Source organism: Semicossyphus pulcher, unplaced genomic scaffold, assembly GCF_022749685.1.
Source record: "Semicossyphus pulcher isolate SPU_LCO1_2020_fin unplaced genomic scaffold, fSemPul1.0.p SCAF_5, whole genome shotgun sequence".
NCBI classification, from domain to species: domain Eukaryota; kingdom Metazoa; phylum Chordata; class Actinopteri; order Labriformes; family Labridae; genus Semicossyphus; species Semicossyphus pulcher.
The window spans coordinates 13,615,572-13,642,446 of NW_027211726.1; the positions used below are offsets into that span (position 1 = coordinate 13,615,572).

The 26,875-nt window shown below is 41.7% G+C and overlaps 1 protein-coding gene across 1 annotated transcript in view; it reads left to right on the forward strand.

Moving 5' to 3' along the window:
- The window catches only part of csmd3b (CUB and Sushi multiple domains 3b), a 379,947-nt gene that overhangs the window by 294,702 nt on the left and 58,370 nt on the right, over positions 1–26,875 (forward strand). The window contains exons 22-38 of the mRNA XM_069681472.1: positions 4,131–4,231; positions 4,529–4,597; positions 4,721–4,877; positions 7,945–8,136; positions 11,498–11,624; positions 12,621–12,823; positions 13,217–13,408; positions 13,733–13,871; positions 14,045–14,232; positions 15,929–16,047; positions 17,097–17,172; positions 17,303–17,419; positions 21,980–22,093; positions 22,190–22,285; positions 22,597–22,800; positions 23,006–23,130; positions 23,645–23,741. Coding sequence (XP_069537573.1) covers positions 4,131–4,231; positions 4,529–4,597; positions 4,721–4,877; positions 7,945–8,136; positions 11,498–11,624; positions 12,621–12,823; positions 13,217–13,408; positions 13,733–13,871; positions 14,045–14,232; positions 15,929–16,047; positions 17,097–17,172; positions 17,303–17,419; positions 21,980–22,093; positions 22,190–22,285; positions 22,597–22,800; positions 23,006–23,130; positions 23,645–23,741 — 2,316 coding nt within the window. The remainder of the gene's footprint in view (positions 1–4,130; positions 4,232–4,528; positions 4,598–4,720; positions 4,878–7,944; positions 8,137–11,497; positions 11,625–12,620; positions 12,824–13,216; positions 13,409–13,732; positions 13,872–14,044; positions 14,233–15,928; positions 16,048–17,096; positions 17,173–17,302; positions 17,420–21,979; positions 22,094–22,189; positions 22,286–22,596; positions 22,801–23,005; positions 23,131–23,644; positions 23,742–26,875) is intronic.

Sequence of the window (26,875 nt, forward strand, 5' to 3'; positions counted from 1 at the left end):
AGAAAAATGCTTTCTGGATAATTTAAACCAGAAAAGGAGCATATGATTCTGCTTTCACCTTGGAAGTAGATTTTCAAGTGTATTGTACCTCTGTCCTTGATTACCACTAAGATCCTTTTGAGCAGTGTACAAAACCTCGTATTGAATGAGGAACAAAACTGGCTCTGGGACTGAATGGGAGTTCTACAGACAGTAATCTGTGTAAAAGCCACATTTACACACGCCAAATTTCAGCTACTGAAGGAACAATAAATGTCAGTGATATTTCTTGGAGGTGAGTCACCAGTGGGCAGAGAGTTTTGGCCTGTTCACAATCTTGTAACACCCTTTTTAATTATGTGTTGCAAAATCAAGGACGTTATTAGAAATATGACTAAATTTTTTTTAAACCTGAGGTGGGAAGTTTGGCAGTTTCACGCAGAGTACAATATTAAAGAGATATAAAGATACTGTATGACAGGCTAATACAATTACTTTTTTAGAGGGCCAAAAAAAGGGGAAAGTTGTTAGAACATTTAGTTTCTGTCGCACTTGTAAAGCTTTGATTTTAAATGCGTGAACACTTCAGCTAAATGCCCTCCGCTCAAACAGCTCGGATTGAAACTTTTTAATATAATGTGAAGTTCTAAGCTGAATAACAGATATAACTAATGTATTGACTGAATAGCCTTCTTATAAAAGGATGGTCTTTTATTATTCAAACAACGTACTGAATGAATGATGAATGAACGTTAGCTCTGTATGGGTGCGTCAACAAGGTAAGATGTGACGTTTATTCTTTTTCAAATATTCCGCAAAGAGGGGATTTTATGCTGTTTCACATTTTAAGACATATATATATAATGTTACATTGTTGGATGTCCATACTAAACGTGGGTGAAGTTTCAAATCTGTAGGTAAAAGCATGTACAATATGATCACATCTACAGTAGCTGCTTGCACCACATTAAACTCATATCCATAAAGATGCTGCAAACAGCCCGTCAGTTACAGTGGAGTGTAACATGCATGATGGTACAACAGGAAGTGAAATGTAAATGCAGTGAGAATGCACACACATCAGACAATGAGGATGTACTCTGTGAACCATGCACTCAAAGGACCAACTACATGACTCATCCATTAGAGGTAAAAGGAATTATCTTGCGTGGAAAATGTGTTTATGTCCTGATTTGTATCACTAATTAATTCATGTATAGATTTAAGAGCACAAACAAAAGGGCCTAAAGGGGAAATGCGTGAAATAAATGGGTTTTGAATACATGTAATAACAGTGTTGTTAGATATGAGCTTGCACATACATCTGTATACAACACTTGCGATCAAGTTGACTTTCATGAACCAAGAAGAGAGAGAATAGTAATAAGACAAGAGAAAAGGTGTCAATGAGAAGGCTGGGTATTTCTCAATGTGATCCTGATTCACAAGGTCCTGATTTGATTCGATTTCTGATCCGATATCGTTTTGATTAGGGGTATTCCAGTTACGATATCAATGCACCTCTAACCTGGTGCATTATCAAAATGTTTAATGTTTACAATAAGAATTGACCCCAAAGAAGTTACATCATGTACTTTTTATTTAACATGTCAAACACACAGCAGTCAACACAATATCAAAAATTGTATGAATTAAACAGCATGGTTTCAACTTAGCGCGAGATCTCATAGCGCGAAGAACAAAGAGTTATGGGGAAAGACATACTGTACAACATGCCGAAAATACACTCGCAGAGAGCTAACAGAGAGTAACCTAAACATCAGTGCAAAACTTAATTACATATTCATGGACGCACACACGATAAAAAGAGTCCGTCGGCGATCACTGATGTCTCCGTAGTAGGTGCAGTAAACGAGTCCGGGCATGTCTCCCTCACTGCCGTGTTTCGGGGGCATGCGCTAAGTCGTGCTGCGTTCAGGAGCGCTCAGAAACGTGAGTGATCAGACGTGTTTTTACACATATTTTTAAAGAGCGATCTCGTGATTTATTAATCGATACTCAGTCATTCAAATGAGAATTAATTCGAATCAGAAAAATCGATTTTTTTAAACCCAGCCCTATCAATGAGTCATTGTTTTCATTCTTGATAGTGTTCGCTTACTTTACTCCTTTGTGTTTGGTTTCTTTAGGTGTGTTAGCAGCTCTTCGGTCAAGAGCTTGGTCTTAGAATCGTTCCCACAGAAATGCTAACCTACCGTCTCTTGATAGTTAGAATAAGGCCATGTCCGAACGTACACAGGTGTTTCTAAAAACGTAGCTTTTTCTCTGCGTTTTGACCTTTCGTCCGCACACAAGCGGAGCTTTAGGTCACTGAAAACAGATCTTTTGTTTAACTCCGGCCAGGGTGAATATTTTTAGAATATCCGTTTCCACGAAGACTTGACTCGTGGCGTCAGGCTTTGCACTGTTATCCCCTTTGTGAGGCGTCACAAATGAGGCGACATTACATGCATAATGACGGACGTGACAGGACTTTACATGTTTACACATATATGTATGTACAGTTATTATTCCACTATATTGATGAACAGAGGCGTTTGCATTGCAGCCCACCAGGTAGTCTTCCAGCAATAGATTTTTCAGACATTCTCATGGCAGCGCCTGTTGTATTTTTGCATTTACGTTTGAAAAACTCAGTTTTGAAAAACACCCGTGTATGTGCAGACATGGCCTGAGTCTAAGGGTGTTTGTAAGCAGGAAATGTGTCCAATAAGATTTGATTTTGGTGCAGATGCAGAATCAATAGAGGGCAACAAGAAAAGCAAAAGAGACAACTCTTCGGCACTGCTTCACAGGATTGTTTTCTGCACTATGAGAAGCGTGGGAATACACACCGCCATAAAAGACAGGCGTTACCATCCAGGTCGAGTTAACCAGAAGATACAGTTCATACGTTTTTAATTTTAGAGTCCTGCCAAGAACATTTTACTTATTTTCAGCTTTGCGTGATGTTTGCAGCTCCAGCGTTTACATCTGTTGCTCTTTGTCATCAAAGTGCAAAGACTGATAATGCAAAGAGGTGGAAGTGGTATGTCGTGCCGGTGGTGTGCGGTCTGCTATATTTAGTTCCTGTGTGTTGTGTTGCATTGATGCATGATGTGATGCACATCACAAAGAGGAGTGAAATAGAGGAAAGAAGTGATTAGAACGCCTACATTATCTCAGCTTGTTTGGTTGCTTTTGTAGCTGCCTCTGTTGTGTGATGTGGAGTAAACTTATCATGTGAAGACATTTAGAACCAAAAGTGTGTTTTTTTTTTTTGGTGGAGGGTGAAAGAGTTGTACTTTGCAGGCTCAAAGTGTTGCTGTTGGCGGTTTGTGTTTCTGGTCTACACGAGGTTTTCTTTCCCTCCCTGAAGGGTCAAAAACACAGAAAGTACGGACGAGGTGTCTTTGCTTTTCAGAGAATCAAACGTGCCTTTGGCTTGTTTTTTTATCCTCATCTTCTATTATTTCTGGATATTTTCTTCTATTTAGCACTTTTTGCTGAGGCAAAGTAAACACAAGCAGGAGATAAAAGAGGAGCAGGAAAAATAGGAGGTGGCAGAAGCAGAAGAGAAAGGTTGATTGAAGTAGAGGAGTGCAAAGGAGGCTCTATTCATAGAGAGGGAGACGGAGAGAGAGAGCGAGAGAGTTAAAGATTAAAGCGAGAGAGAGGGTGGAGAGGTAATTTTCTAAATGGAAACTGTAGCAGCGTGATTTATTGACGATATGACAGCTGTAATATGACTATTACACCAGTAGAGACACAGAGAGGGAGGGAGAGAAGGAGCGGAAAAAAGGAGAGGAAAGGGGACATAGTACTGTAGATAGAGGGCACGTGTGAGAAGTGCAGAGTGGGGATCTTTAGGTAAATTAGTTCCTGAATTTTACTACCTGCCCATTCCCCTCAACTGAAGTAGATGGCCCACTACACAGCTGTTTAAAAGGGTTATTAAATTACACGCACACATGCACACGAACAGACATTCAAGTGTCCATTTATAGCGGATAAAAGGAAGCAACATCTTTAAGATGAAGACGTCTTTACAGGACAGGCTGTGCTCTCTATAAGGGCTCGTACTTTGGGATAAAACTTTCAAACTGCTGGACCAACTTTTTAAATTCTCTTCTTTCTGCATTTGTCATCAGCGGAGTGCGGCTCTTCAGTTATAAACAATGAAGGGATCCTTCTCTCTCCGAATTATCCAATGAACTACGACAACAACCACGAGTGCATCTACAGCATCCAGGTAAAAACAATCTGTACATCCTCTCTGAATATAAAAGACTGGTATAGATGTAGAAGTGTTCACTAGAAGAGCACTCAGAGATATGAGACCCTGCCAAGGCCGACAGTCCCGTCTTTATTATAATATGCTAATGTAATGAAATCAGGTAAGTAGTTTCTCTGAATCCTGCAGCAACAGACAAACAGACACCGAAAACATGATCTTCAAACATATAGATATATATATATATATATATATATCTATATGTTCTCTCCTTTTTGGTCCAAACACCTCATTCTGATTTCCCTTTGACTCTAGGTTCAGGCTGGGAAAGGCATCAACATCTCTGCTCGAACCTTTCATCTTGCACAAGGGGATATACTAAAGGTAAACACACAATGACACACAAATAGTGATTCCTCTTTAAATCCCCTTGCCCGACACTCTCATCCAAAACTGACCATCATGTTGTATTTGCATCTCCGGTGCATTGTGCTATTATGGCTACAGATTTATGACGGTAAAGACAACACAGCCCACGTTCTCGGAGCGTTCACGGGATCGTCTATGTTGGGCCTGACGCTGATCTCCACTTCAAACCACGTCTGGCTGGAATTCTACAGCGATGAAGAAAGTACAGGGGAAGGATTCAAGCTAGTCTACTCGAGTAAGTACACAGAGCTACATAATGCATGCACACCACCTAACCTTGTCAAAACCTGAATGTGCCTGGTTGGCTTTTAATCCAGCCTACAATATTCTGTATGCCCTGAAAGACTTAACCATGAATGTTTTATTGTGGGTACATTTCAATACAAGTAAACATTTAAGTACATAAAAAAATAATCCCACTGTTCATGAGCATGTAGTTTGCATGTATACAAGATGAGAACGATGAGTGTATAAAGGCACGCTTTGTTTGCCACGATTGTTTGTATGTATGCTCTACAAACTGTTCCATTTTAAACATATCTGCATGACTTCCCCTGCAACATGGCTCCTCGTGTTTTCACTTTACGCTGGATTGCAGTATGATCTATTTTCAAATCCTTAAAGACCCCCTCCAGTGAAAATCCAGTGTTTAACCCTGTAAACATCTCCATGTGGTGTTCTTCATGTGCTACAAGACATATCAGGGACAACATCAGCAGTCATCTCTATGGCTGGGCCTGTGTGCTTTTAAACTGCAGTGTACCAAGGACAGGCTGAACAACACATTTTCAGATTGGCAGGGTTGAGACGTCACAACCCTAAGGAGCCAATCCCGTTAATGTACGGGGTGATGCTATGCATATCATTATGTGCAACCTATGGCAACCACTTCGGTAATGCAGGGGCCAGCTGTAACCGGCATCGTAATTTTTGCAAACTCACTACTCACTAGGATTTCTCAATTGGATTCGATTCCGATTCACAAGGTCCTGATTTGATTCAATATCGATTTGGTTAGGGGTATTGACCCCAAAGAAGTTACGTCATGTACTTGTGATTTAACATGACCAACACACAGCAGTCAACACAATATTAACAAAATTATGAATTAGACAGCTTATGAACTTTTTTTCCAGTTTCAGATTTTTAGTCTGTACATCTGGCTCATGGTTTTGATTAAACAAACTGGGGTTCAACGTGCGTGAGATTTGGCCACGAGAAGAACAAAACCACACAAGACTAAACGTTATGGGGAAAGGCATACTGTACAACATGCCATAAGTACACTCGCAGCCAAAGCAGCAAACCTTAGCGGAAAACTAACTTACATATTCATGGACGCACACGATAAAAAGAGTCTATCAGCGATCACTGATGTCTCCGTAGTAGGTGCAGTAAACGAGTCCAGGCATGTCTCCCTCACTGCTGTGTTTGGGGGGGGATGTGCTGAGTCGTGCTGCGTTCAGGAGCGCTCAGAAACGTGAGCGATCAGACACAAGACACATATTTTTAAAGATCGATCTCGGGCTTTATTAATCGATATTTGATCATTAAAATGAGAAGTGATTCGAATCTGAAAAATCACATTTTTAAACCCAGCCCTACTACTGACTACTAACGTTAACGTTATGACTACTTACTAAATTTCAAGCTAGCTAAGTTTCAACAAGCTGCCACTAAAAGATGGCAGAGACGTGTTTTGTTTTCACGACGGAGGGGGCGGTTGGAAATGTGCATAGTGGGTGGGGACTATGCAGATTGGTCCATTTGTAATGAGGGAGAAGGAGGTTAGCCTTGGGAGGATTTTTTTTACAAGGTAATTAAACGTAATTTGCAGAACAAAACATATCAGACACAATCTATTATTTCAAGCAGAGCATTTTATATCTCTTAAAACATGACTGGAGCTGCTCTTTAAACATATCTGCATGACTTTCACCATTGTTAAACAACTGCAGTGCAAACACATGGCTCCTCATGTTTTCACTGTATTGCAGTCTGATCTGTTTTCAAATGTTTTCAAAAGTGTACTGTACACGAGTTCTTGTGATATGAGATCTTGTTAAATCAGTCAAAAATAGACTGGATGATGACATTCAATGAAGTTAGTCAGTATGGGAGTCACGTCAATTCAGCAATTAAACCCCACGTGACAGCTGCACTAATTCCTGACAAGTGTAACATACTTGCTTAATCAATTTAACTCTAAATGGCTCTCATTTGAGAAAGCATCACAGAAGTGATTGTAAATTCCACCACCATCATCACACGCGGCTTGTCACGTCCGATTAACCAAGCTTTCAGAGAGATCAGATTTCAGTGTGGGATCTGATGTTAAGGGTTGCGTGGTGCGGTTCACAAAAGGCACACCCACATGAGGCATCGCCTCTTAGATGCACGGTCGGAATTAGAAAATGTAATAGTTCAAATGGAGTCGTGCAAAGTGATTTGCATAGTCCTTTAATGTTGCATTGTCTCTGCTGGGTGAGAGTGGGTTTAACATTTGTTACTCCTCTGCAGCTATGCTCTCTCATACTGAACTTAGCTATACATTAAAGAAGACATTTGGAAAGTACTGCATGCCTCCACTATGCATATAGTTTAACATGAAGGCTGCAGTTCTATAAATCTTGCATGTGTATTTCAATGAATAATGCATGCTGATTTATTTCCTAATACATGTCTCAGATACAATATCAAATGGACAACCGCACTCGATAGATTTCAGGATGATGGCAGATGTGTTCACACTGCCAGGTGATGAAATAACAGCACTTTAAACGGCCATTTTTGAAGGATTTAGCTACGCACCTACTGCAGTGTTCCAGGAGATAATTCAAATCCTGCCTCACCTCGTCTTCCAGGTAATACCGCAGATCAAATCCTGGTTAAGGTCTTATAGGGATAAGCTATTTATATACCCCGTCATATCCCCCCCTTTCAAAACTGTGCACATGAATAAATAGAATATTCTGAATATTACCATGGTAACGGAGCTTACACGCTGTGGAAAACACAACATCAAATTGGATAAGGTGTACACATCCTCGAGTATCTCTCCTAATATTGGTATGTCTCGTGTGTCTTTTGCTGCTTTTTTATTGAATCGGTGAGAGCTTAAAAGTACGTGTGATCTCAGCGAGCTCATAAACAGAATGCTTAAGCGTGCCAGATATAAAGGGAGTATCACTGTGCATCTAAACAACACTAATTCTGTTTTCTCTAGTGGCTCTTTCCGGGTGCCTTAGTGAGTGTTTAAAAAAGTACACATAGTAAAAATCTCCTTCTATTCCTCTCTCTAGGTTTTGAGTTGTCTCACTGCGAGGACCCCGGCGTGCCTCAGTTCGGCTTCAAGGTCAACGACCAGGGTCATTTCTCCGGGAGCAGCATCACCTACAGATGTGAGCCCGGATACACTCTGCACGGGGCTTCCACGCTGAAGTGTATGACAGGCGAAAGGAGAGCCTGGGATAACCCTCTGCCCTCTTGTATCGGTATGTCTCCTGCTGCGTCAAGGACACACAAACAGATGTATACAAGCGTACAAAAGACACGTAGACGCAGTGGCAGCACTCTTTAATAAGCTTGAGAGGGAGAGGTGAGGAGGGTTCGTTGTTGTATTGGCTCTCACTGGTATTTGTGATGTGTAATGCGTGGTCTGGTACAAATGTATTTATTGAGTAGCTGCACAGTTGGCCTAGAAATGTCAAGGTGTTGGTAACATTTTAAGAGTGTTTTTCACAACGCTAATCTCTGTTTACAGATTCTACATAGAAATGTTGAATGGGAGGGCAAGTGTTCTGGTTTCCCTTTGTAGTACGCTTGTAGTATCAGCAGGCTGCGGCGTATGCAGGAAAAACAGTCCGAGTGGAGAGCAAAAGGCTCCCATCACCTGACGACGATTTAGCTTCTTATTCATCTCTATAAACAGATGTTTGCATCCAAGTACAGCTAACAATCTGTTCTAGGTCAAAATTTCAACTTGAGACAAATTCGCTTGACGCTGTATTGCGAAAGCCGTTCAGCTTTTAGATATTCCGACTTCTTTAAATGCATCAGAAATGATCGAGCCGACCTTCATTTTTACTTTTTTTAACAGAGAAACGATTTCTTTTTCGTGTTCATCCCAATTAAGTAAGTCAGAGTGAAGCTCTGTGTACATTTACAGAAACTAAGGGCGGGTTCACACCAGCCTTGTTTAGTCCGATTGAACTAAACCCTGAAGCGTTTGTCCCCTCGGTGCGGTTCGTTTAGGTTGGTGTGAACTCCAGAATTGAATTCTGGTGCGGACCAAACAGCCAGACCATGGTCCGCTTGAATAGACGGGTCTCAGTCTGTTTCAAAATGAACCAACTGCCGGGTTTGATTCTGGTGTGAACATAAATGGACCTAAAGTAGGACCAAATACAGGAGGCAACCCAAAAAAACCTTCCCATTGTGGGTTGTTAACGGGTGCTGACACTGGCAGAGACAGACACGCAGCCAGGCAGCAAGATGAGTAGAGGGCAGACGTGGGGGAGCAACGAGGAATATGGGCTGACCAAACAACTTCACAGATGCTTGTGGAAACGCACAAGAACACGGAGGTATTCAAACTGTTCAGTGAAAAACTCAAGGATGGACCTGATCGAGCTGTGGAACGATGTCGGTTCAAAGTTAAAAAAACAAGACATTAAAGTCCGTGATCGTGTTTAGTGTGATTGAGGAGTGTGCTCTCTCTGTTTACTTAAGGGAGTTTTCCCATGTGGGAATTCTGACCAATCAGAGAGCAGTTTCCAAGCGCATCAAAACTTTTGGTCCGCTGGTAAAAGGACTGTAAACAATGCAGCACGTGGAAAAGGAAGTCTTCGCTAACCACCAGCTACACGGCCGACATGTTCACCTTTGTCTCCGGAAGCTATATCGTCTCAGACGATAGCCGATGGGTTCCGAGATTTGTGCAAGGCTGAAGTGAGCAGGATTAATACACTGAATAAATACCATCATAATTAGGCTTTTTTTTGGCATCATGCTTCTCTCTAATTTACCCAAAACTCAGCTAGTGCACTTATACCTTTTACAAGCATTACTATACTAAGTCTTGCTCTACAATCCACTAAATAGTCCCTCGCTGCTTTATGCAAAGATTCTGCTTAGAGGACATTCATTCAATAACCTGATGAGAAAGCAGCTGGAGGCCAATTTCCTGTGCAATGGCCTTCTTGATTTCGGTGAAATCACACTCTGCGGTAGTTTTGAAATCTCAATAAAGAGTCTATTTATTCAGCAGAGTTTACCACCTGGACTTCCTCTGCCAAATTGATCCATTTTCCTGTCTTGCGCTGGGTGATTTGCTCTCTTCTCCTTGCACTCAGACTACCCACACACATGTACAAACACACACAGATCTCGTTTTATTATATTTGCTCCTCGGATTGCTCCTAACAAACTCTATTTATGTCATTCCGGCTCTATAAAGCGCTAAGTGGCAAACCTGTTCGTTGGAATCGTTTCATGAACGCGTTTTAATCGATTTAGTTCTGTCGGAACGCTGTATCAAATCAGGGGCAATTTTAGGGAAACAATAAAACCTTCTGGGAAGCGACTTCCCTTTGAGTATCGACAGGTTCCCAAATATTCCATTAGAACATCATTGCCCTCTTAATTCATTTTTCATGGCTTCAAACTGACGGGAAAAGACAAACCACAGCTCTGAATATTGATGTCAACAAGTCAATAACGGCCTTCTGCTGGCTCTTGCAATATCACGGCTCCTGAACACACATGCAGACGTACACACACACACGCCAACACATTCATCAGCGTTTGGCCTAAAATGCTTTAATTTGAATAGAATGTGAAGATTACTCGCAGACTTGTTCAGCCCTTCCCAGTAGGTATCTGCTTCAACGACTGCATCCTCTAATTAAACCCAAACAAAAGCTAAGCCCAGACAGAGTGACGCACGCAGCGGCTGCTGCAGCTGTGCCCCAGATGGGAGATATAAGCATAACAGCAAGTCCGACGTTTTAAGGACCTTTTTCTTCCATCATTGCTGCCTCTGAACTTTCTGATTCTGGATTCAGCTTAATAAGCCTCTCTCTTTCTCACTATCAATAATGAAAGGCTCATAAAACGAGCGGCTGATATTCTCTGACTTCATATTTTAGCAGTGACACACGGTGACCTCTGCTAACCTCCAGTCTTAATATTATATTGCTTCTTATTATTACTTGTAATGTTTCCTTCTTTACCCCCCTTAGTCCGCTTCCCTTTTCTTTCTTTTTTGCCTCTACTCTCATTTTTTTCTCCTTCCCAACTCTTAATATCGCTCCTATTACCCCGAGATAATATATTCCAGTGATGAAGAGAGGGCAGCCTGAGGGAGGAGGAGCATGGGGAGGGATGAAGATTGTGAAAATATATAACTGAGAGAAGGGGGAGTTATTTTCTCTTATATAATATTTTGTGGTTTCTTCAGGGATGGCTGCAGGATCAGCACTTTTTCTCTTCTTTGTCCTTTTCTCTTCTTTCCCTGTGCGTGAGACAGAGTGTTAACTTCTTTCTTTATCCATTTGTCTCCTCTGTGATCGTTTAATCACTGCACAGGAGCTGCTGCGGTGCGCCTAGTGGCTCTGATTGCCTTGATAAACAATCGCCTCGGACAGATAACCGGTCGGCTTGTCATACATCTAGTGCATTGACCATCTGATCGACTGACCAACTGGTGTTTGTGATGTTGCCACAAGTGTGCTAATGAGACAGATTTGTGAGTCTAAATGTCTTTAATGTATTTTACCTGTGTGTGTGTGTGTGTGTGTGTGTGTGTGTGTGTGTGTGTGTGTGTGTGTGTGTGTGTGTGTGTGATTTCTGTAGCCGAGTGTGGTGGCCGTTTTAAAGGCGAGTCATCAGGGAGGATTCTGTCCCCTGGGTACCCTTTTCCTTATGACAATAATCTGCGCTGCACATGGACCATCGAGGTGGACTCAGGAAACATTGTGAGGTAATGAAAAAAAAACTCCCCTGTTGTGAAGTTAAAATATCAGTCTTGTTTATTTTAATGAATACTTCAATGAAAAATAAATATGTAAGAGCTTAACTGGATATGTGATCATGAGGTTAAACATGATGATATAAATGCTCTGTATGATTAAGGCCTAAGCTGATATTGCAGCTTGAACTGTAAAACTGCACATATTTTTTCCATTTAAATTAGGGATAGACCGATTATCGGCCGGGTCGATTATCTGCGCCGATATTATTATTATTTATTTATTTTTATTATTATTATATATATATATTTTTTTTTTTTTTTTTTATTTACTTTATAAAACTTCAGGAAGTTATTTATTTATTTATTTATTTAAATCATCAGTTAACTTTATAAGAGATGCTGCTGACCCTGGGAACTCCCTGCACTTTTTGTTTAACAAACATATGCTTAAAGGCATTTAAACAAAGTTAAGTGTTAGAGTTTGTATTATTCAAAATTTTGACGCCAATATTTTAACTTTTACTGCAAATGAATATCGGCTCCAAATATCGGTTATCGGCCTCCTTGACTACTAATAATCGGTATCGGCATCGGCCCTGAAAAAAACATATCGGTCTGTCTCTAATTTAAATGAGAGTGAGAGGCTAAAACAAACACTAGTTACAAATTAAATGTTATTTGAATATATGTTAGCAAAGGGATTTATGTTAGCAAAAAGCCGTGTCTGCAAACCTCCAGTCTCGAATCCCCACTGTTCAAGTTCAAGTCACCAAAGAAGAATCCAAGTTTAGTCCCTATTACCTAAGTTTGAGCAAAAATCTGAGCCGAGTTCCTTACCTTCTCTATCACAATGCACTTCGGTAAAGTGATAAATAAAAGTTAGTATAATCGTGTATATGTACACCAACCTTCACCAACATGTTTTCAACCACCAAATATGGCAGACTTCAACAGTATGATTTTCTGATTTAATCGAGTTAATTTTTTTTCTCATGTAAACTCCAGCCTTCAGTTCCTGTCCTTCGACACGGAGGCCAGCCATGACATGCTGAAGGTTTGGGATGGACCACCTGAGAATGAAATGTCCTTGGCAGAGCTGAGCGGCTCTCTGCTACCTGAGGGGATCCACTCCACGCTGAACACCGTCACTGTTCAGTTTGAGACGGATTTTTACATCAGCAAGTCAGGATTCGCTATCCAGTTCTCGAGTAAGTCATGAGTTTATCCTGTTGTTTCTGTTATTGGACTTTTAATGTGTGTCGGACTGAGCTAGGTTATCAGGGTGAGAGGGAACAATACTGTTTTCTAGTGGATGTTCATTTGACAAAGAATCTAAGTATCAACATTTTACATAATTAAGAATCCAAATCTGCATAATTGTTCTACTTGAAAATATCACTTTGAATAGCCAGAAATAATTTAACCGGTACTTCATAATACAGAATAGTAAACAGTCCTTTAATTAGCACTGATTTTATGCACTGAGTTAATGCATTAGCTTAATAGCAGTAGATATCTAATGTGACACAGATTTTGTAATTGCCCTCTCCTCTTTCTCCTCTTCCCTCTTCTCTCTCTCTGTCCCCTTTTTGTCTGTCCAGGCTCAGTAGCCACAGCCTGCAGGGACCCGGGCGTACCGATGAATGGCAGTCGTAGTGGAGATGGCCGTGAGCCGGGGGATTCAGTGTCCTTTCAGTGTGACCCTGGATACGAGCTCCAGGGGGACGACAAAATCACCTGCATACAAGTGGATAATAGATACTACTGGCAGCCCAGCCCGCCTGTCTGTATAGGTGAAAAGTCCAGCTTCTATATAAAAATATAGGGACATACAAAAGATGCACTGCATACACAACTGCAGTTTCTGAGGGCTCAGTACTTTGCTTTAGTGACTAATGGGAGGGTTGTGTAAATTAAAAGTAGGATAAGATTTAATTATCCTACTGCTGTTATCAATAAAAATTTGATAAGATTAACTAAGAATAATGAAAAAAGATCTTTACTTTAATGAAATTATTTCTTATCCTTATTGGACGAGCTTGAAAAAAGACTTTATTTTATGGTGTTTTAAGACTTTGTGAAAATCAATGTAAACTTTGCTTCTTTTTCCATCTAAGCTCCCTGTGGAGGAAACCTCACCGGCTCCAGTGGATTTATACTGTCACCCAATTACCCACATCCCTACCCTCACTCCAAGGACTGTGATTGGCTCATTGCTGTTAACTCTGACTATGTCCTGTCACTGGCCTTTATCAGGTAAACTGCTTTATTTCTTCCCAATCCAAGTCCACGGACTCTGTAACTGTAAAAATCCATCCAGGGCAATAATGTTTTCCTGTGGAAACCCAATCCTTAAATTTCAGTGTTGACTCATTTTGTGTGCCCTTGTTCTCCCTTCCTGCTTCCTTTCACTCTATATCTATCTCTAGCTTCAATATTGAGCCAAACTATGACTTCCTGTACATCTACGATGGTCCGGATAGCAACAGTCCTCTGATTGGTAGCTTCCAGGACAGCAAACTCCCAGAGCGGATAGAGAGCAGTTCCAATACCATGCATTTAGCCTTCCGCAGTGACGGATCTGTCTCTTACACTGGCTTTCACCTGGAGTACAAAGGTAAAAATATTCTGCCTAGGGATGCACGATATTATCGGCACTGTATCGCCACCTGCAGATTATGGCCGATATTTTTTGCCATAAAACAACACTTTAATTCTGCCTAAATGCTTGATGATTCCCCAAAAAAGCACGATGTAATGCTACGACATTAACTCGGCGCAAGTGTGTGCGCGCACTGCCTGCGCAAAGTTATCGACAACATACATATAAAGACTAAAAAGTCACAGAAACTCGAGCCAATGAATAAAAGTTAAACAACTTTGACAACTCTTAACTAGCTAACAGTAATTTTACCGGACTTAACAACATCAAACACGGCGAAAATACTCTCGCGGCCAAAGCCGACGCTAACAGAGTGTAACGTAAACATCAGTGAAAACTAACTTACTTATTCATGGACACATACACGGTAAAAAGAGTCCGTCAGCGATCACTGATGTCTCTGTAGTAGGTGCAGTAAACAAGTCCGGGCATGTCTCCTTCACTGCCGTGTTTCATGGGGATGTTACACTCAGGTGCGCTCAGAAACGTGAGTGATCAGACACGTTACGCCTCTTCCGTCAAGCGTAAAGAAGGGTGCAAGAGGCAGTTTTTGGCCACTACAATAAGAGTAGGCATGATATCAATTCCACTACAGGGGAGACTTGATGTTCTCTTTAACAAAGAGGGTTGGAAAATATTGGATCCAATATCGTGCATCCCTAATTCTGCCAACACTCATCCTTATAATCTGTATACTTTATACTGTTTAGCACTGGAAATGTCCCTTATTGGTCAAAGTAAGGCTACAAGAGGCAAACAAACAAAGATTTTCCATCATCTTGGAGATTGATGTTTGTTTGAATATTTTTCAGCAGAGGGACTTCTTATCAGACAAATTTCTCTCCATTATAATAAGTAAACACGTCTACAATATCATCACAGTCAGCTAAGTTAAAGCAGCTACTTGTCATTTTGTTTTTACAGCCTTTTTGTAAATGTCAGTTGTTAAAGAAGAATTTAATATCCTTTGCTTGTTGAAATTGCAGCAGTCTATGTTTTCTGTCTCATCTCATTTTCATAAGGATGGTAACTTGGGAAACGACTCTTAAAGGTTTTCAAAACTCAACATGTCAAAATGTTTTAAATATCTCCTGTGATGGCAGGATGTTTCTGCAATATGTTCAGAAATGTTTAATTTGACAGAGATGAATCCTGCATTACCCCAAATCATCAATACAAAATAAGTCTCCCACACTGCTGTCAGTGTGCATCACGCTGATTTTAAGATGAAAAGAATGATTGCCCTCCCCACAAAGTCCCCTGTTGAATACATGTCTGTTGAAATAGTCCGTCGGAGGGGTGAGTTTGATTCACTCGCACAAAAGAATCAACACTGGCTTCATGTGGACTCAGGAATTAAGTCTTAAAGTTGATGCATGGTGGCCGTAGCCGTAATTTACAAGGTTCATGTACCATTCATAAGCCGGATGATGAAGTTCTGGGTCCTTCCTCTATCTTTGGCAAAGACAGCTAAGTCAAACAGACTGTTGAAAAGGCCAACGTAATTCCTGCCTCATTTGATTATAGCAAGGAACTTAGTTATTATTAATTTGACTCATTATTTATGTGTGCCTGTCGCTTTTTCTTTGCCTCACCCTCTCTCTAACTTACTCCCCGTTCTCTCTCCTCTCTCCTCTCTCTCTCTTTCCAGCCAAGCTAAGGGAATCCTGCTTTGACCCAGGTGTGGTTCTGAATGGGACCAGGCTGGGGTCTGACTATAAGCTAGGCTCGACTGTTACCTTCTACTGTGAGGCCGGATACGTATTGCAGGTACAAAAGTAGATGGATGGATGAATTTATGGGTGGTGATAGGTAGTAGGTTGGTTGATTGTATGGGTGTTTGGTTTCTGGATTGGTTGGTCAGATTGGCATTTTGGTTGTTGGCTGGCAGCTTGATTGGTTGGTTGGTTGGTTGGTTGGTTGGTTGGTTGGATTGTAGGGTGGATGATCAATTGGTTGGTTGGTTGGTTGGTCGGATTGGTGGGTGGATGATCAATTGGTTGGTTGGTTGGTTGGTTGGTTGGTTGGATTGGTGGGTGGATGATCAATTGGTTGGTTGGTTGGTTGGTTGGTTGGTTGGATTGGTGGATGGATGATCAATTGGTTGGTTGGTTGGTTGGTTGGATGGTCAAAAAAGTGGCTGGTTAGCTCAGTGGTTTAAATGGTGGTTGGTTGTTGGGATGGGCGAGCTGTTGAATGGTTGGATGGGTGAATGGTGGACTGTTGATCGTGATTTGTCGGATGGTTTGTTGATCAGTTTGGGGTTGGTCGGTTGATGGGATTGTTGGTTTGTTGTATGGTTGGTTTTGTGGAAAATGGGGGGATGGTTGGGTCCTTCTAAACGATCAACCAACCTACAAACAAACCGCACATCAACCAACCACCCACAAACCGGGCAGCTGTGGCTCAGTGGTAGAGTTGGTCGTCTCTCTAAAGGAAGGTTGGTGGTTTGATCCCTGACTGCTACAGTCACATGTCGAAGTGTCCTTGGGCAAGACACTGAACCCAAATTGCTCCTGGTGGCATAGCCATTAGGTATGAATGGGCATAGATTGGAGATTGGCACTTAGGCCTTTGCCATCAGTCATCACCAAACCGACCGACCACAAGCCGGTCGGTTTGTGGGTGGTTGGTTGAAAATTTGGTTTGTTGTTTGAACAGCTTGTGGATGGTTAGATGGATGAGAGGGGTGTGAGTTGATAGATATGTGGTTGGTGTGTTTGTAGGTTGGTTGATCGGATGCATTGATGGTTGATTGAATGGTAGGTTTGTTGGTTTTATTGGATGGGTTATTTTTCTCACAATAACATCTTTTTTAGGGCTATTCTACCCTCACCTGCAGTATGGGAGATGATGGCAGACCTGGATGGAACAGGGCATTGCCTAGTTGTCAAGGTAAAACACACAAAAGCACAGAATGGAATAGAGCATCCCTGCATTTGTAACTGTTTGAATCCAACATAGTGCTATTGTTGTGTATGTGTATGATTATGTGCCTCTTTGCCTCTATGTGTTCTGTCTTCAGCTCCCTGTGGAAGTCGTTCTACGGGATCAGATGGGACTGTTTTATCTCCAAACTTTCCCAGAAACTATACCTCTGGACAGACCTGTATCTACTCTATATCTGTACCAAGAGAGTTTGGTAAGTCCTTCCACTCAAACACATAGAATACCATCCAGAAGCATTTCCCTGAATTAGGCTCTGTAGCTGTATGATTGCACTTTGTGTGATTGAGTGTAAATATAGAATAAGTGAGTATGAAAGGAATTCATTCTTTATACCTACAAAGATTTCACATGCAAGTGTATAACACTCTGAAGCTTAGGTGCAAAGACAACAGTTGAGAATGAAACCTGTGATCATAATTGCCTTTGACATGTATTCTCCGTTTGTTCTTTTACTTTGTAGTGAAACAAAGTGACATTAAAACTTATTTGATTTTTAGTGGAGAAGCCCCCTGAAGGACCCCTTAGGGGTTTTAAACCACGGGAAAAAAACCATGAGATATTACACATGATCAAAAGACGCTCGCTGGCCAGTTTTTGTATTCCAGGTCAAGGTTTCATTATTGAAGTGACATTTAAATATGAGGCTGTTTCATCTTTTCACATTTGATCATTGTTCCTCCAGTCAGACATAAATGACACATCATAAAGATATTAATATTGCAGAGGATTCTTCACATTAAATAAGGCTGGGAAGGGAATCTAGGGACATAAGAGGAAGTGTAAGTCTACTCATATTTTCTCACACGCATTTTGTTCCTCTGACTCTCACGGGTAGAGGTACAGTAATGCGCTGTCAGTCACTAATTATAGTCTGTAAAAGTGTAGATCTGCGGAATAGAGGGTTGGATTTTCAATTTAATCATTTGAATTGACTTAAACAGTGTCATCACTTCAAGTCCAATGTCCGAATCCATCGGCTATAGTATGACGACAATATAGCCGCCGGGAGCAACGGTGAACATGTCGGTGTGTCCGGTTTTGCCAGCAATAAGCGATAAGGACTTACAGCCAAGACTTCCCTTTTCCGTGCACTTCATTGTTTACGGTCCAGTTTTGAACTTGAGAAGCGACCGTGTGTTCAGATCAAAAGTGAAGCGAATTCCCCCCCTCCAGATGTGTCTGCAAAATATGTCTAAAATTATTTCTTGGTTCATTCAATCTGTTTCTGGTGAGTCTCAGTTTCACTGTAAATAGTTGGTTAATTTTCATTTAGTTTTTAAAATGCTCATATGTTGAACGGAGGTCGGATCGATCATCTTTGATGCGTTCGAGGAAGTCGGGAAATCTACACCGACGGCCTTCGTGACACAGCGTCAAGCAGATTTGTCTAAAGTTGAAATTTTTTATCTAGAGCAGATTGTTAGCTGAACTTACAGATGTCTGTTTATAGAGATTAATAAGAAGCTGATGGGAGCCGGAAGTCATTACGGTGCATTATGTTCCATATGCTTTTGCTCTCCATGCGGACAGTTTTTTCCTGCGTACGCCGCAGCCTGCTGATACTTTATAGGTCAGTACTACTCGGACTACAAACCGGAACACTTTGCGTACTAAAATCCGGTCGCTACAATTTTAAGTAGAATCTATAAATAGAGATTACTGCAAGTCGCTTTCAAAATATGTGTTGAAGTTATATCTTGACCTTTCTCAAGGTCCACTCACCAGATTTTTTTGGTTTTTTGAGCCATCAACTATATTATATTTTAATATATCATAGCACACAATAGTTGTAATTGAACGAACATCTGTCTGTCTAATATCCGATCCAATCATCAAATACTGAAATATGAATTATTGGTTTTAACGACAATTTGTAATGGGTAAATGAGATGTCCAATTAGGCCCTGTGGTGTCATGAATAAATAGGAGCTTTCCCTGAGGCGGTTGATGGTTGCTGTCTCGTTGTATTTGCCTAGCAGCTTTTGGAGTGTCAGCTCAATGTAGAGGTTGTGACTGAGAGGAGCGAACATTTGGTCGGCCTACATATTGAATAAGACACACAGACAGTCTCCCTGAACGCCCTGAAACAGAGGGACGGGCTGTTTTGTTGAGTTGCAGTGTGGCATTGTTATACCATGCCCAGATTTTTCTGAACAGCTGTCATTCTAAAAATAAATAAAGCAAATGTTTATGAGCAATTGATCCTTCGCTAAGCCCCTCCCTTGAACGGCCAATGTCCAATCCTACGTTAGCAACTGTAACTACGCACGGGAGGCCTTTCAATCTTTCAGATGCCGTAACGTTGTGCATATGGAATCTGCTAGTCCGACAAATAGAGTCCGACAGCAGATTTCCTCTAAGTTTAGCGCGGGGTGCTATATTTTTTAGCTTTTCCTTAGCCAAAAACTCAAGAGGAGAGAATATCAACAAAAACGTTGATCCAAGGTAAGACCCTAACTAACTTTGCTAGGTTAGCATGTTAGCAAACAAAGACGGTTGAATATTAATTATTAAAGGTTTATCCAGATCCACTGTGTGGATCAAGCCCACGATATGCGAGCAATATCCTGACATGCTTTAAACAACATGAACAAGTGCGATAATTACATATTAGATAATGAAAGTCATAGAGAGTCATCACTAAACGTTAGCTTACTATACTAACTATTTTTTCCAGAAATTTGCTATGAGTTACTGCTATAGTTGAAAACGCCATAATATTCACATGCCGGTGCGAAAGCTTGACAGGCGTAGCAACAGTAACCAAGGGGGGTGGGACTTAGCGAAGGGTCAATTGAAGGTCACAGGCAAAACTTTTTGACGATCAGAGAAGCTGAAATCAAACCTCCAGACTGGCTGACAGTTTTCAAACAAATGGTTCCTTCAGTTCTAACACCAGGTGGGGAAACCCTTGGCGCTTCCCACTGTGGAGACACCAAACCTCCCTGTTGAATGAGGACGTGGCTGAGGACACCCACTCGGGCGGCTCATCAGGAAGCATGGCAGCTCCACGGGGATCAATACCCAGGTTTTCTCCATCTGATGTCAAGAGCTGAGGAAGCCTTTCAAATGAACAGCAGTGATTTCAATCGCTTCATAACGAGCCCAGCGGACTGATTCACTAGACATGTCATAATCCTAGACGTCTAAACATATCCATCTGGTGTATGTGACTGTGGTGCTGAGGGATTTCGCCACCAACAAGCCATGTGGTTATCACAGTGTGTGGCATCATTGCTTTGATCATCACTGTATGTATTAATCTGTGTGCCTATATTGTTATCTCAGTGTGAGTAAGGTCGGCTGTGATACCTTGAAGCTATTCCCTTTGTGTGTCAATGCTCACTGAATCTAAGCGTGTTTGTTGGTGCGTGTGTGTCTTCCTGCCTGTGTTAAAGCAGTGTCAGCTGTGATCTCCTCCACCTGCTCTGCGGCATGTCGATACCGTAGCCAGGAATGATGGAAACCATAGTCACTCTGATTTCCTTAAAATCCATACACGGTGGGAGCTTTGTAAGTGTTTCTGCTGACAGGCAGAATCTCGTCATACTTTACGACCGCTCGACAGCACGCCCTTAAACACATCCTCATGAACAACGATGACATGGCTGTAAGTGTAAGAGGTTGGATCCATCTACCCTGCAGAGCTAAACTGCTTCTTGATGACTTGGTATTACTGTCAGAATCCCTCTCACACCTGTAGACACCACTCATCTGCATAGCTTGGTATTATCTTAACATGAAATGAGGTTTAATATGAAAGCAGACGGGTCGTTTTTTGGTGAGTCACAGTGATGTTTAAGTAACATTCTGATCATGTTTTAAAAGGACTCCACAGGGAGGAACAGCCTTGTACAAAGTGACCAGTGACCTTCTTATAGCCGAATATCCTTGGCAATGTTCTGATTTAATCCTTTACACCTCCGCCTTCTGGGCCAGGAAGAGTGGTGGGGAGAGATGGAGAGGTGATATGTGTGTGTGTGTGTGTGTGTGTTGAGTCAGGGAGCGGGCTTCACTGAGGCTGAAATAAATTTAATTTATCCTAAAGGACATTTTGTCCATGTGCTGCAAACAAATTTCCTTTTAAACAACTACAGATTTGTGTCTTAAGGCAACTTATGATTTATTTCAAGATGCGGTGATCAACCTAGACAGCAAAAATTGTCCTAGTTTGAGCAAACACAGCGCCTCAGTCCTCCTGAGGGCTTTTTAATGCTACCTGCCAACACAGCTGCACTGTAAAAAAAAAACACATTGTTAAGCACAGGAGCTATTGTATGGGAGGCCTGGGTTTAATTCCTGGGCACTGCAGCGGACGCTTTAGCCTTCCAGAGGAAAACCTAGGGACCACTGATTTGACACTACTTGTATTACTGTAGCGATAACAGACAGAAATATCCTGCCCTACTGGCACATGTTGACACAAGTGAGTCAGATTAGTCCAGCATTTCACAACACTGATGCAACCTAGCCAGCGCAGAGTGGGCGGAGGGTTAGACTGCAGATAAGGTCATCTTTTGACTGTTAACTGTTTTGACTGTTAACTATCCTGATATGCAACTCTGTGCCAGCCGTTTGTTTCTAATAGAAGTTGACACTGCACCTTACTGCTATTTAACTTTGGGGTTACAGGTTAATTTTGTGTAGGAAGGTCCGGCACAGACAGCGGAGTGGAATAATAATTTGATACCATTCAAGTGTGGTTAACTCATCTCTTTATCTGTCTGCTTTCATCCCTCTTTTTTTTCTGCAGTGCTCTTCGGTCAGTTTGTGCTGTTCCAGACGTCTTTAAATGACGTGGTGGAAATCTACGATGGACCTACTCAACAAAACACGCTCCTGTCGTCTTTGTCCGGGTCCCACTCTGGTAACGATGGATGGATTGATAGAAGTAGATATCTTGAGACACACATCTACGTCTCTCTCTTTCTAATATTGTGTCTTTCTGACTTCCTCTAACTAGGGGAGTCTCTTCCTTTGAGTTCGGGAAACCAGATCACGGTCAAGTTTACCACAGTCGGACCAGAAACTGCTAAAGGATTTCACTTCGTCTACCAAGGTCAGCCCACCACAAGTAGCCATTATTGTTCTTATTGTCAGTATGTGTAGTTTACAGGTTTGCAGAAGTGGCTTGCTTGCTACCCCATGAACCTTGGCTTTCTGGAGTTGTTATGCAATATCTCTTGTGTGTTGTACAGCTTGCCATTTTACACACAATGCCACATTTTTATTTTCTCATATATTTCAACTTTATTTATCAAAAACACCCTTTTTAAGAAGGTCTGTCAAAGACAGAAAGAAAAACATTTGCTGTTCATATCTAATCTAACATCCTTTCAATGGTTGTCTTATTTTTCCTTGTTCCTGCAGCTGTACCGAGGACAAGCTCCACCCAGTGCAGTTCAGTCCCCGAGCCTCGCTTTGGGAAACGTCTCGGTAATGACTTTGCGGTCGGCTCCATGGTGCAGTTTGAGTGCAACCCTGGTTACGTCCTGCACGGCTCCACTGCCATACGGTGCGAGAGCATCCCAGACAACCTGGCACAATGGAACGACACCCTGCCTACATGCATAGGTAAATGCTTTGCTGCAGATCAGCCACACAGCAACTCAATGTGGCCAAACCCTAAATCTTACTATGCCAGAGCTGTGGCTCAGGCTTCAGGCGTTTTGCTCTCCTCCCCTGCAACACACTTTCTCTTTCCCTGTTGCTTTTCGACAAAATGTTGTTTTAACCTCAGCTCTCCTCTGCTTTCTGCTCCGTCTCCTCTCTCTCTCAGTTCCCTGCGGGGGAGTCCTGACCCTTCGTCGCGGGACCATCCTGTCGCCCGGATATCCAGAGCCCTACGACAACAACCAGAACTGCGTGTGGAAGGTCTCTGTACCAGAAGGGGCCGGAATACAGGTACTACCTGTCGCACACCGGCTTCCTGGCTGACCTGTGTATCATTGGCTTAAAAGCTGAGCAGGCAGGATGTCAAGGAAGATAAGATTATATTAAAAGAGTGAATGGATGGATGGTTTGTGAGAGACGGACCATCCAGAGATAACTAGATAGGATCTAATCGGGAGAGATGATGCCTGATTGCATGTAAGCTAAACCGCTCTCACGGACAAATACAAAGGCAAAGATGCCTCTGACACAAAATAGAGTCTGTTACAAATATTAGGCAGACACCCCGTAGCATTTAGCAACTTAGCAACTTAGCAACTTGCCTAACTGCTTCTTTTAAATTGAATATTTTCAGCCATTCAAAGACTTTCTTTCTGATTTCAGTTATTGAACGAGCTAATTTATAGTCCATTGTACAAAATACAATCGTTTGACAATTTAGGTGCTTCTATCGAAGACAATGAAACAATAGCTCACAGGAACACATCCTGCCTCTCCCTCCTTCCCTCTTTGTCTTTCTCTGCAGATACAAGTTGTGAGTTTTGCCACCGAGCATAACTGGGACTCTTTGGATTTTTACGACGGCGCTGACAACCACGCACCGAGACTGGGAAGCTACTCCGGTAAGCAGTTTGTTTGTGTGTAGTTGTAGTGTTACGCAAAGGTTACACATAGCATAGCGGGAAAGTAATTTGTGTGAGACAAATTGCAATAAATTAGCAAATAGGAAACTTATAATAATCATACAGTTTACAATTAAATTGCTGTAGTAGTTATCTGTGAAGACACTATTTAAGAACATTTATTTAACTTTTCTATAATAATAAAAGGCCTGTCACAGCTGCAAAGGGTAGTGGTGGTTATTGTAAGATCTTAGAATTTAGGGAGCTACGTAGCAAAATAAAGGAGAGCTCTGTTGCCTTGTGACCAGATCTCGGCAAATACAGCTTGACAGTTTAATGCATAAAGTTAGAAAAACATTGCATGCTGTCATGGCGTATTGGGGCATACAAGATGCTGACCCTGTGACTCCCTGCTAAGAGTGCAGTTAGAGTGAGACTGACTCCCCTCTGAGTCTCCCAGCAGGAGCGGAGAAACACACTCACTCACACCTGCTTTTTTTATCCGCGATTCCTTGAGAGACATATAGGAAATAACTGTGGCAAAGCGAATTGATCCTCTTACACACTCATTCTTCACCAGGAATAGATCATTTCCAAGCAACCCATGGCATGCTGTGTCAAACACATTAATCCAAAATAATGCAGTTATTAGCATTTGTAAATGCGCCCCAAAAAATTCTGCATGATACAGCTAGCTTTGCCAAAAGCTCATTTTAATGATACAGGCCAGTGCATTTTTTAGTAGGCTTGATATTTACAACTGATCACCAACAAAAAAGCCGTCACATTTACCCCATTTTCAAGTTTTATTTCTATTATGAAGCTCAACAGCATAAAAAAAAACTACTGCTGTTATTCATCTTACTGCTCTGCATGCCTGTGATGCTGGGCCATGTCAGCGATGTATCACAGCCGCAGATAACCACAGCAGTGCTGATATTCAGTACGACATCACAACCTCGAGTGTGATATTGCTTTTAACACTTATACAAGCGGCGAATAGCAGAAAAAAAACAAAAACGAATTATAATTTTTGGCTCCAGCAACTCAAACACAACTTAACTGAAACTGGACTTTTGTTGCCAGGCAACCCAAACATTCTCCTGCACTCTGCAGCTGTGTCTGAATCCAGAGGCGGTCTGCGCCATGCTTTGCCTGCGTAGAGCGTTAAAGCCGAACTGAAATGAGACGGTCTGGTCTACGGAGGATTTCCTGTTTGCGTCACCAGCTGTTCCCGCCCTTACACTTATGTCATCAAATGCCGCTCCTATTGCTTAGCAGCAGGTATTTAGCAGGCTAACTAGCTAGCATAACTAACGTCACATATTTTAAAGATAATTTGTTTCGGGGCCCTTTTGTTTTTTTTTACATTTGTAACGCTAGCTATTCGATTGAAGTTTAAACCCACAACTTTTAAAACATTTAAAAGTGTATTCCTCGGCCGTTAAAGAGTCCGCCATCTCGCTTGAATTGGCGCGCAATGAATCTTGGGATACGTTGGGCCGCGAAGGATGCACCCGATGGATGCTTTGTGACCTGGGAAAAGGAGGACGCATCTGAAGGAGCCTTCAAATTGGGACAGCCTTCGATGTGTCGCTGTGATGCAATACGTCCTTCGAAGGATGCTGCCGCTGGATTGGGGCAAGGCTCATGTCTACAGGTTATACTGTCCAAGTAATGTGATTGGATAAGAGGCATTCAGTGAGTGCTGATATAGAGTACATAAAGTGGGACTTTTCACAGTGTGTATCACTCCGCCTCAGCCTGGTGTTCTGATACTGTTAATTAGCATTACAGCAAAACATTTATGCCTTATTATCTGCTGCATTCGTGCCTACGACCGACTCACAGCCGTGATGATACTCACTACATCACTCCCTCTCATGTGATGTCGCTTAATTATTTCTATTATGAAGCTTAAAAGCATAAAAATCTACTGCTGCTACTCCATCTTACCGCTCTGCATGACTGTTCGGCTGGGCCATGTCGGTGATGCATCTTTTGTGGAGGGTAAAATCTTTCATCCACACACCAGCAGCAGCACACGTGCTGTGTCAATATGCTGCTCACCGCGTGCAACAACGCAGCTCTTCACACCTCACACTTAGATAACGTCTGAAAACTGACAGAGAAAAAAGAACATTTTAATTTTATATTATGTGTATTCTAATTTTCTCTGAAGCAGAAGAAACTTGTTGAAGAGGAATCACTAAGAAGAGTATTGTGCATTAGTGTACCATTAGTGTGTCTGGAATATTGGCACTTGCAATGGAAGCTCCTCTGCTTCGGTGATCCAGCAAGTCCAGGGGAAGCATTACTATAGATCTATTCACTCGTTTACTTCGAGCAGTCGTCCAATTACTGCAGATTCTTCTTCTGCTTTAAGCGAAGCTGATCACCTGATTATCTGCTTGTTGTGTTGAGTAACGTACGGACGGTTTGACATTTTTATAACAAACTAGATTTTATTGTAAGCAACCAGAAGAAAAGATCATGACATTGACTCTTTTTCCTTATGAAAGGTTATTTATGAGTCAATCCATGCGGACTGGTTTACGGGTTAATTACAGCTATAATGAATACTGTCATACATCTCAAATTGTTATCGTTAAATCCATGCAATTACTAATTCATCACCATTCATCATGTGTTATTAAGGAAAAATCATTTCTTATTTTCTCTTACGGTAATGAATGAGATTTTCTCTGGAATGTGAAGCGACCAGCGGGGGGGCGGCACACTGCTCAGAAATCTGCTAATTAATTCCCCCTCACAACAGGCAACCAATAACATCCGCTGGCCTAATTCACTGTTGATTCAGAGGAACGTCTGTGTAACTTTGATGAATTTCGACGGCCACTGAACAAACAAAAAAAAAACCATGTAAATGAAAACTTTGCTCACAGCTCTCTGTGGACGTCTGAACAATCAACAAGTGGCTGTTAAAGGAAGATGCTCGTACAACTGTTGCATCTTCAAACAACATTTTCCTTTACATTAATGTGCGTCATCTTATTTTGAAAAGGCCCTGACAGGATGACACTGTTGTGCTCTCAGTGCAGCACCTTATTTCTTATTTGTGCTTCGCCTCTCCATGCTAACTAGGTCAAGCCAACATTTACGAAGTGTCTTCA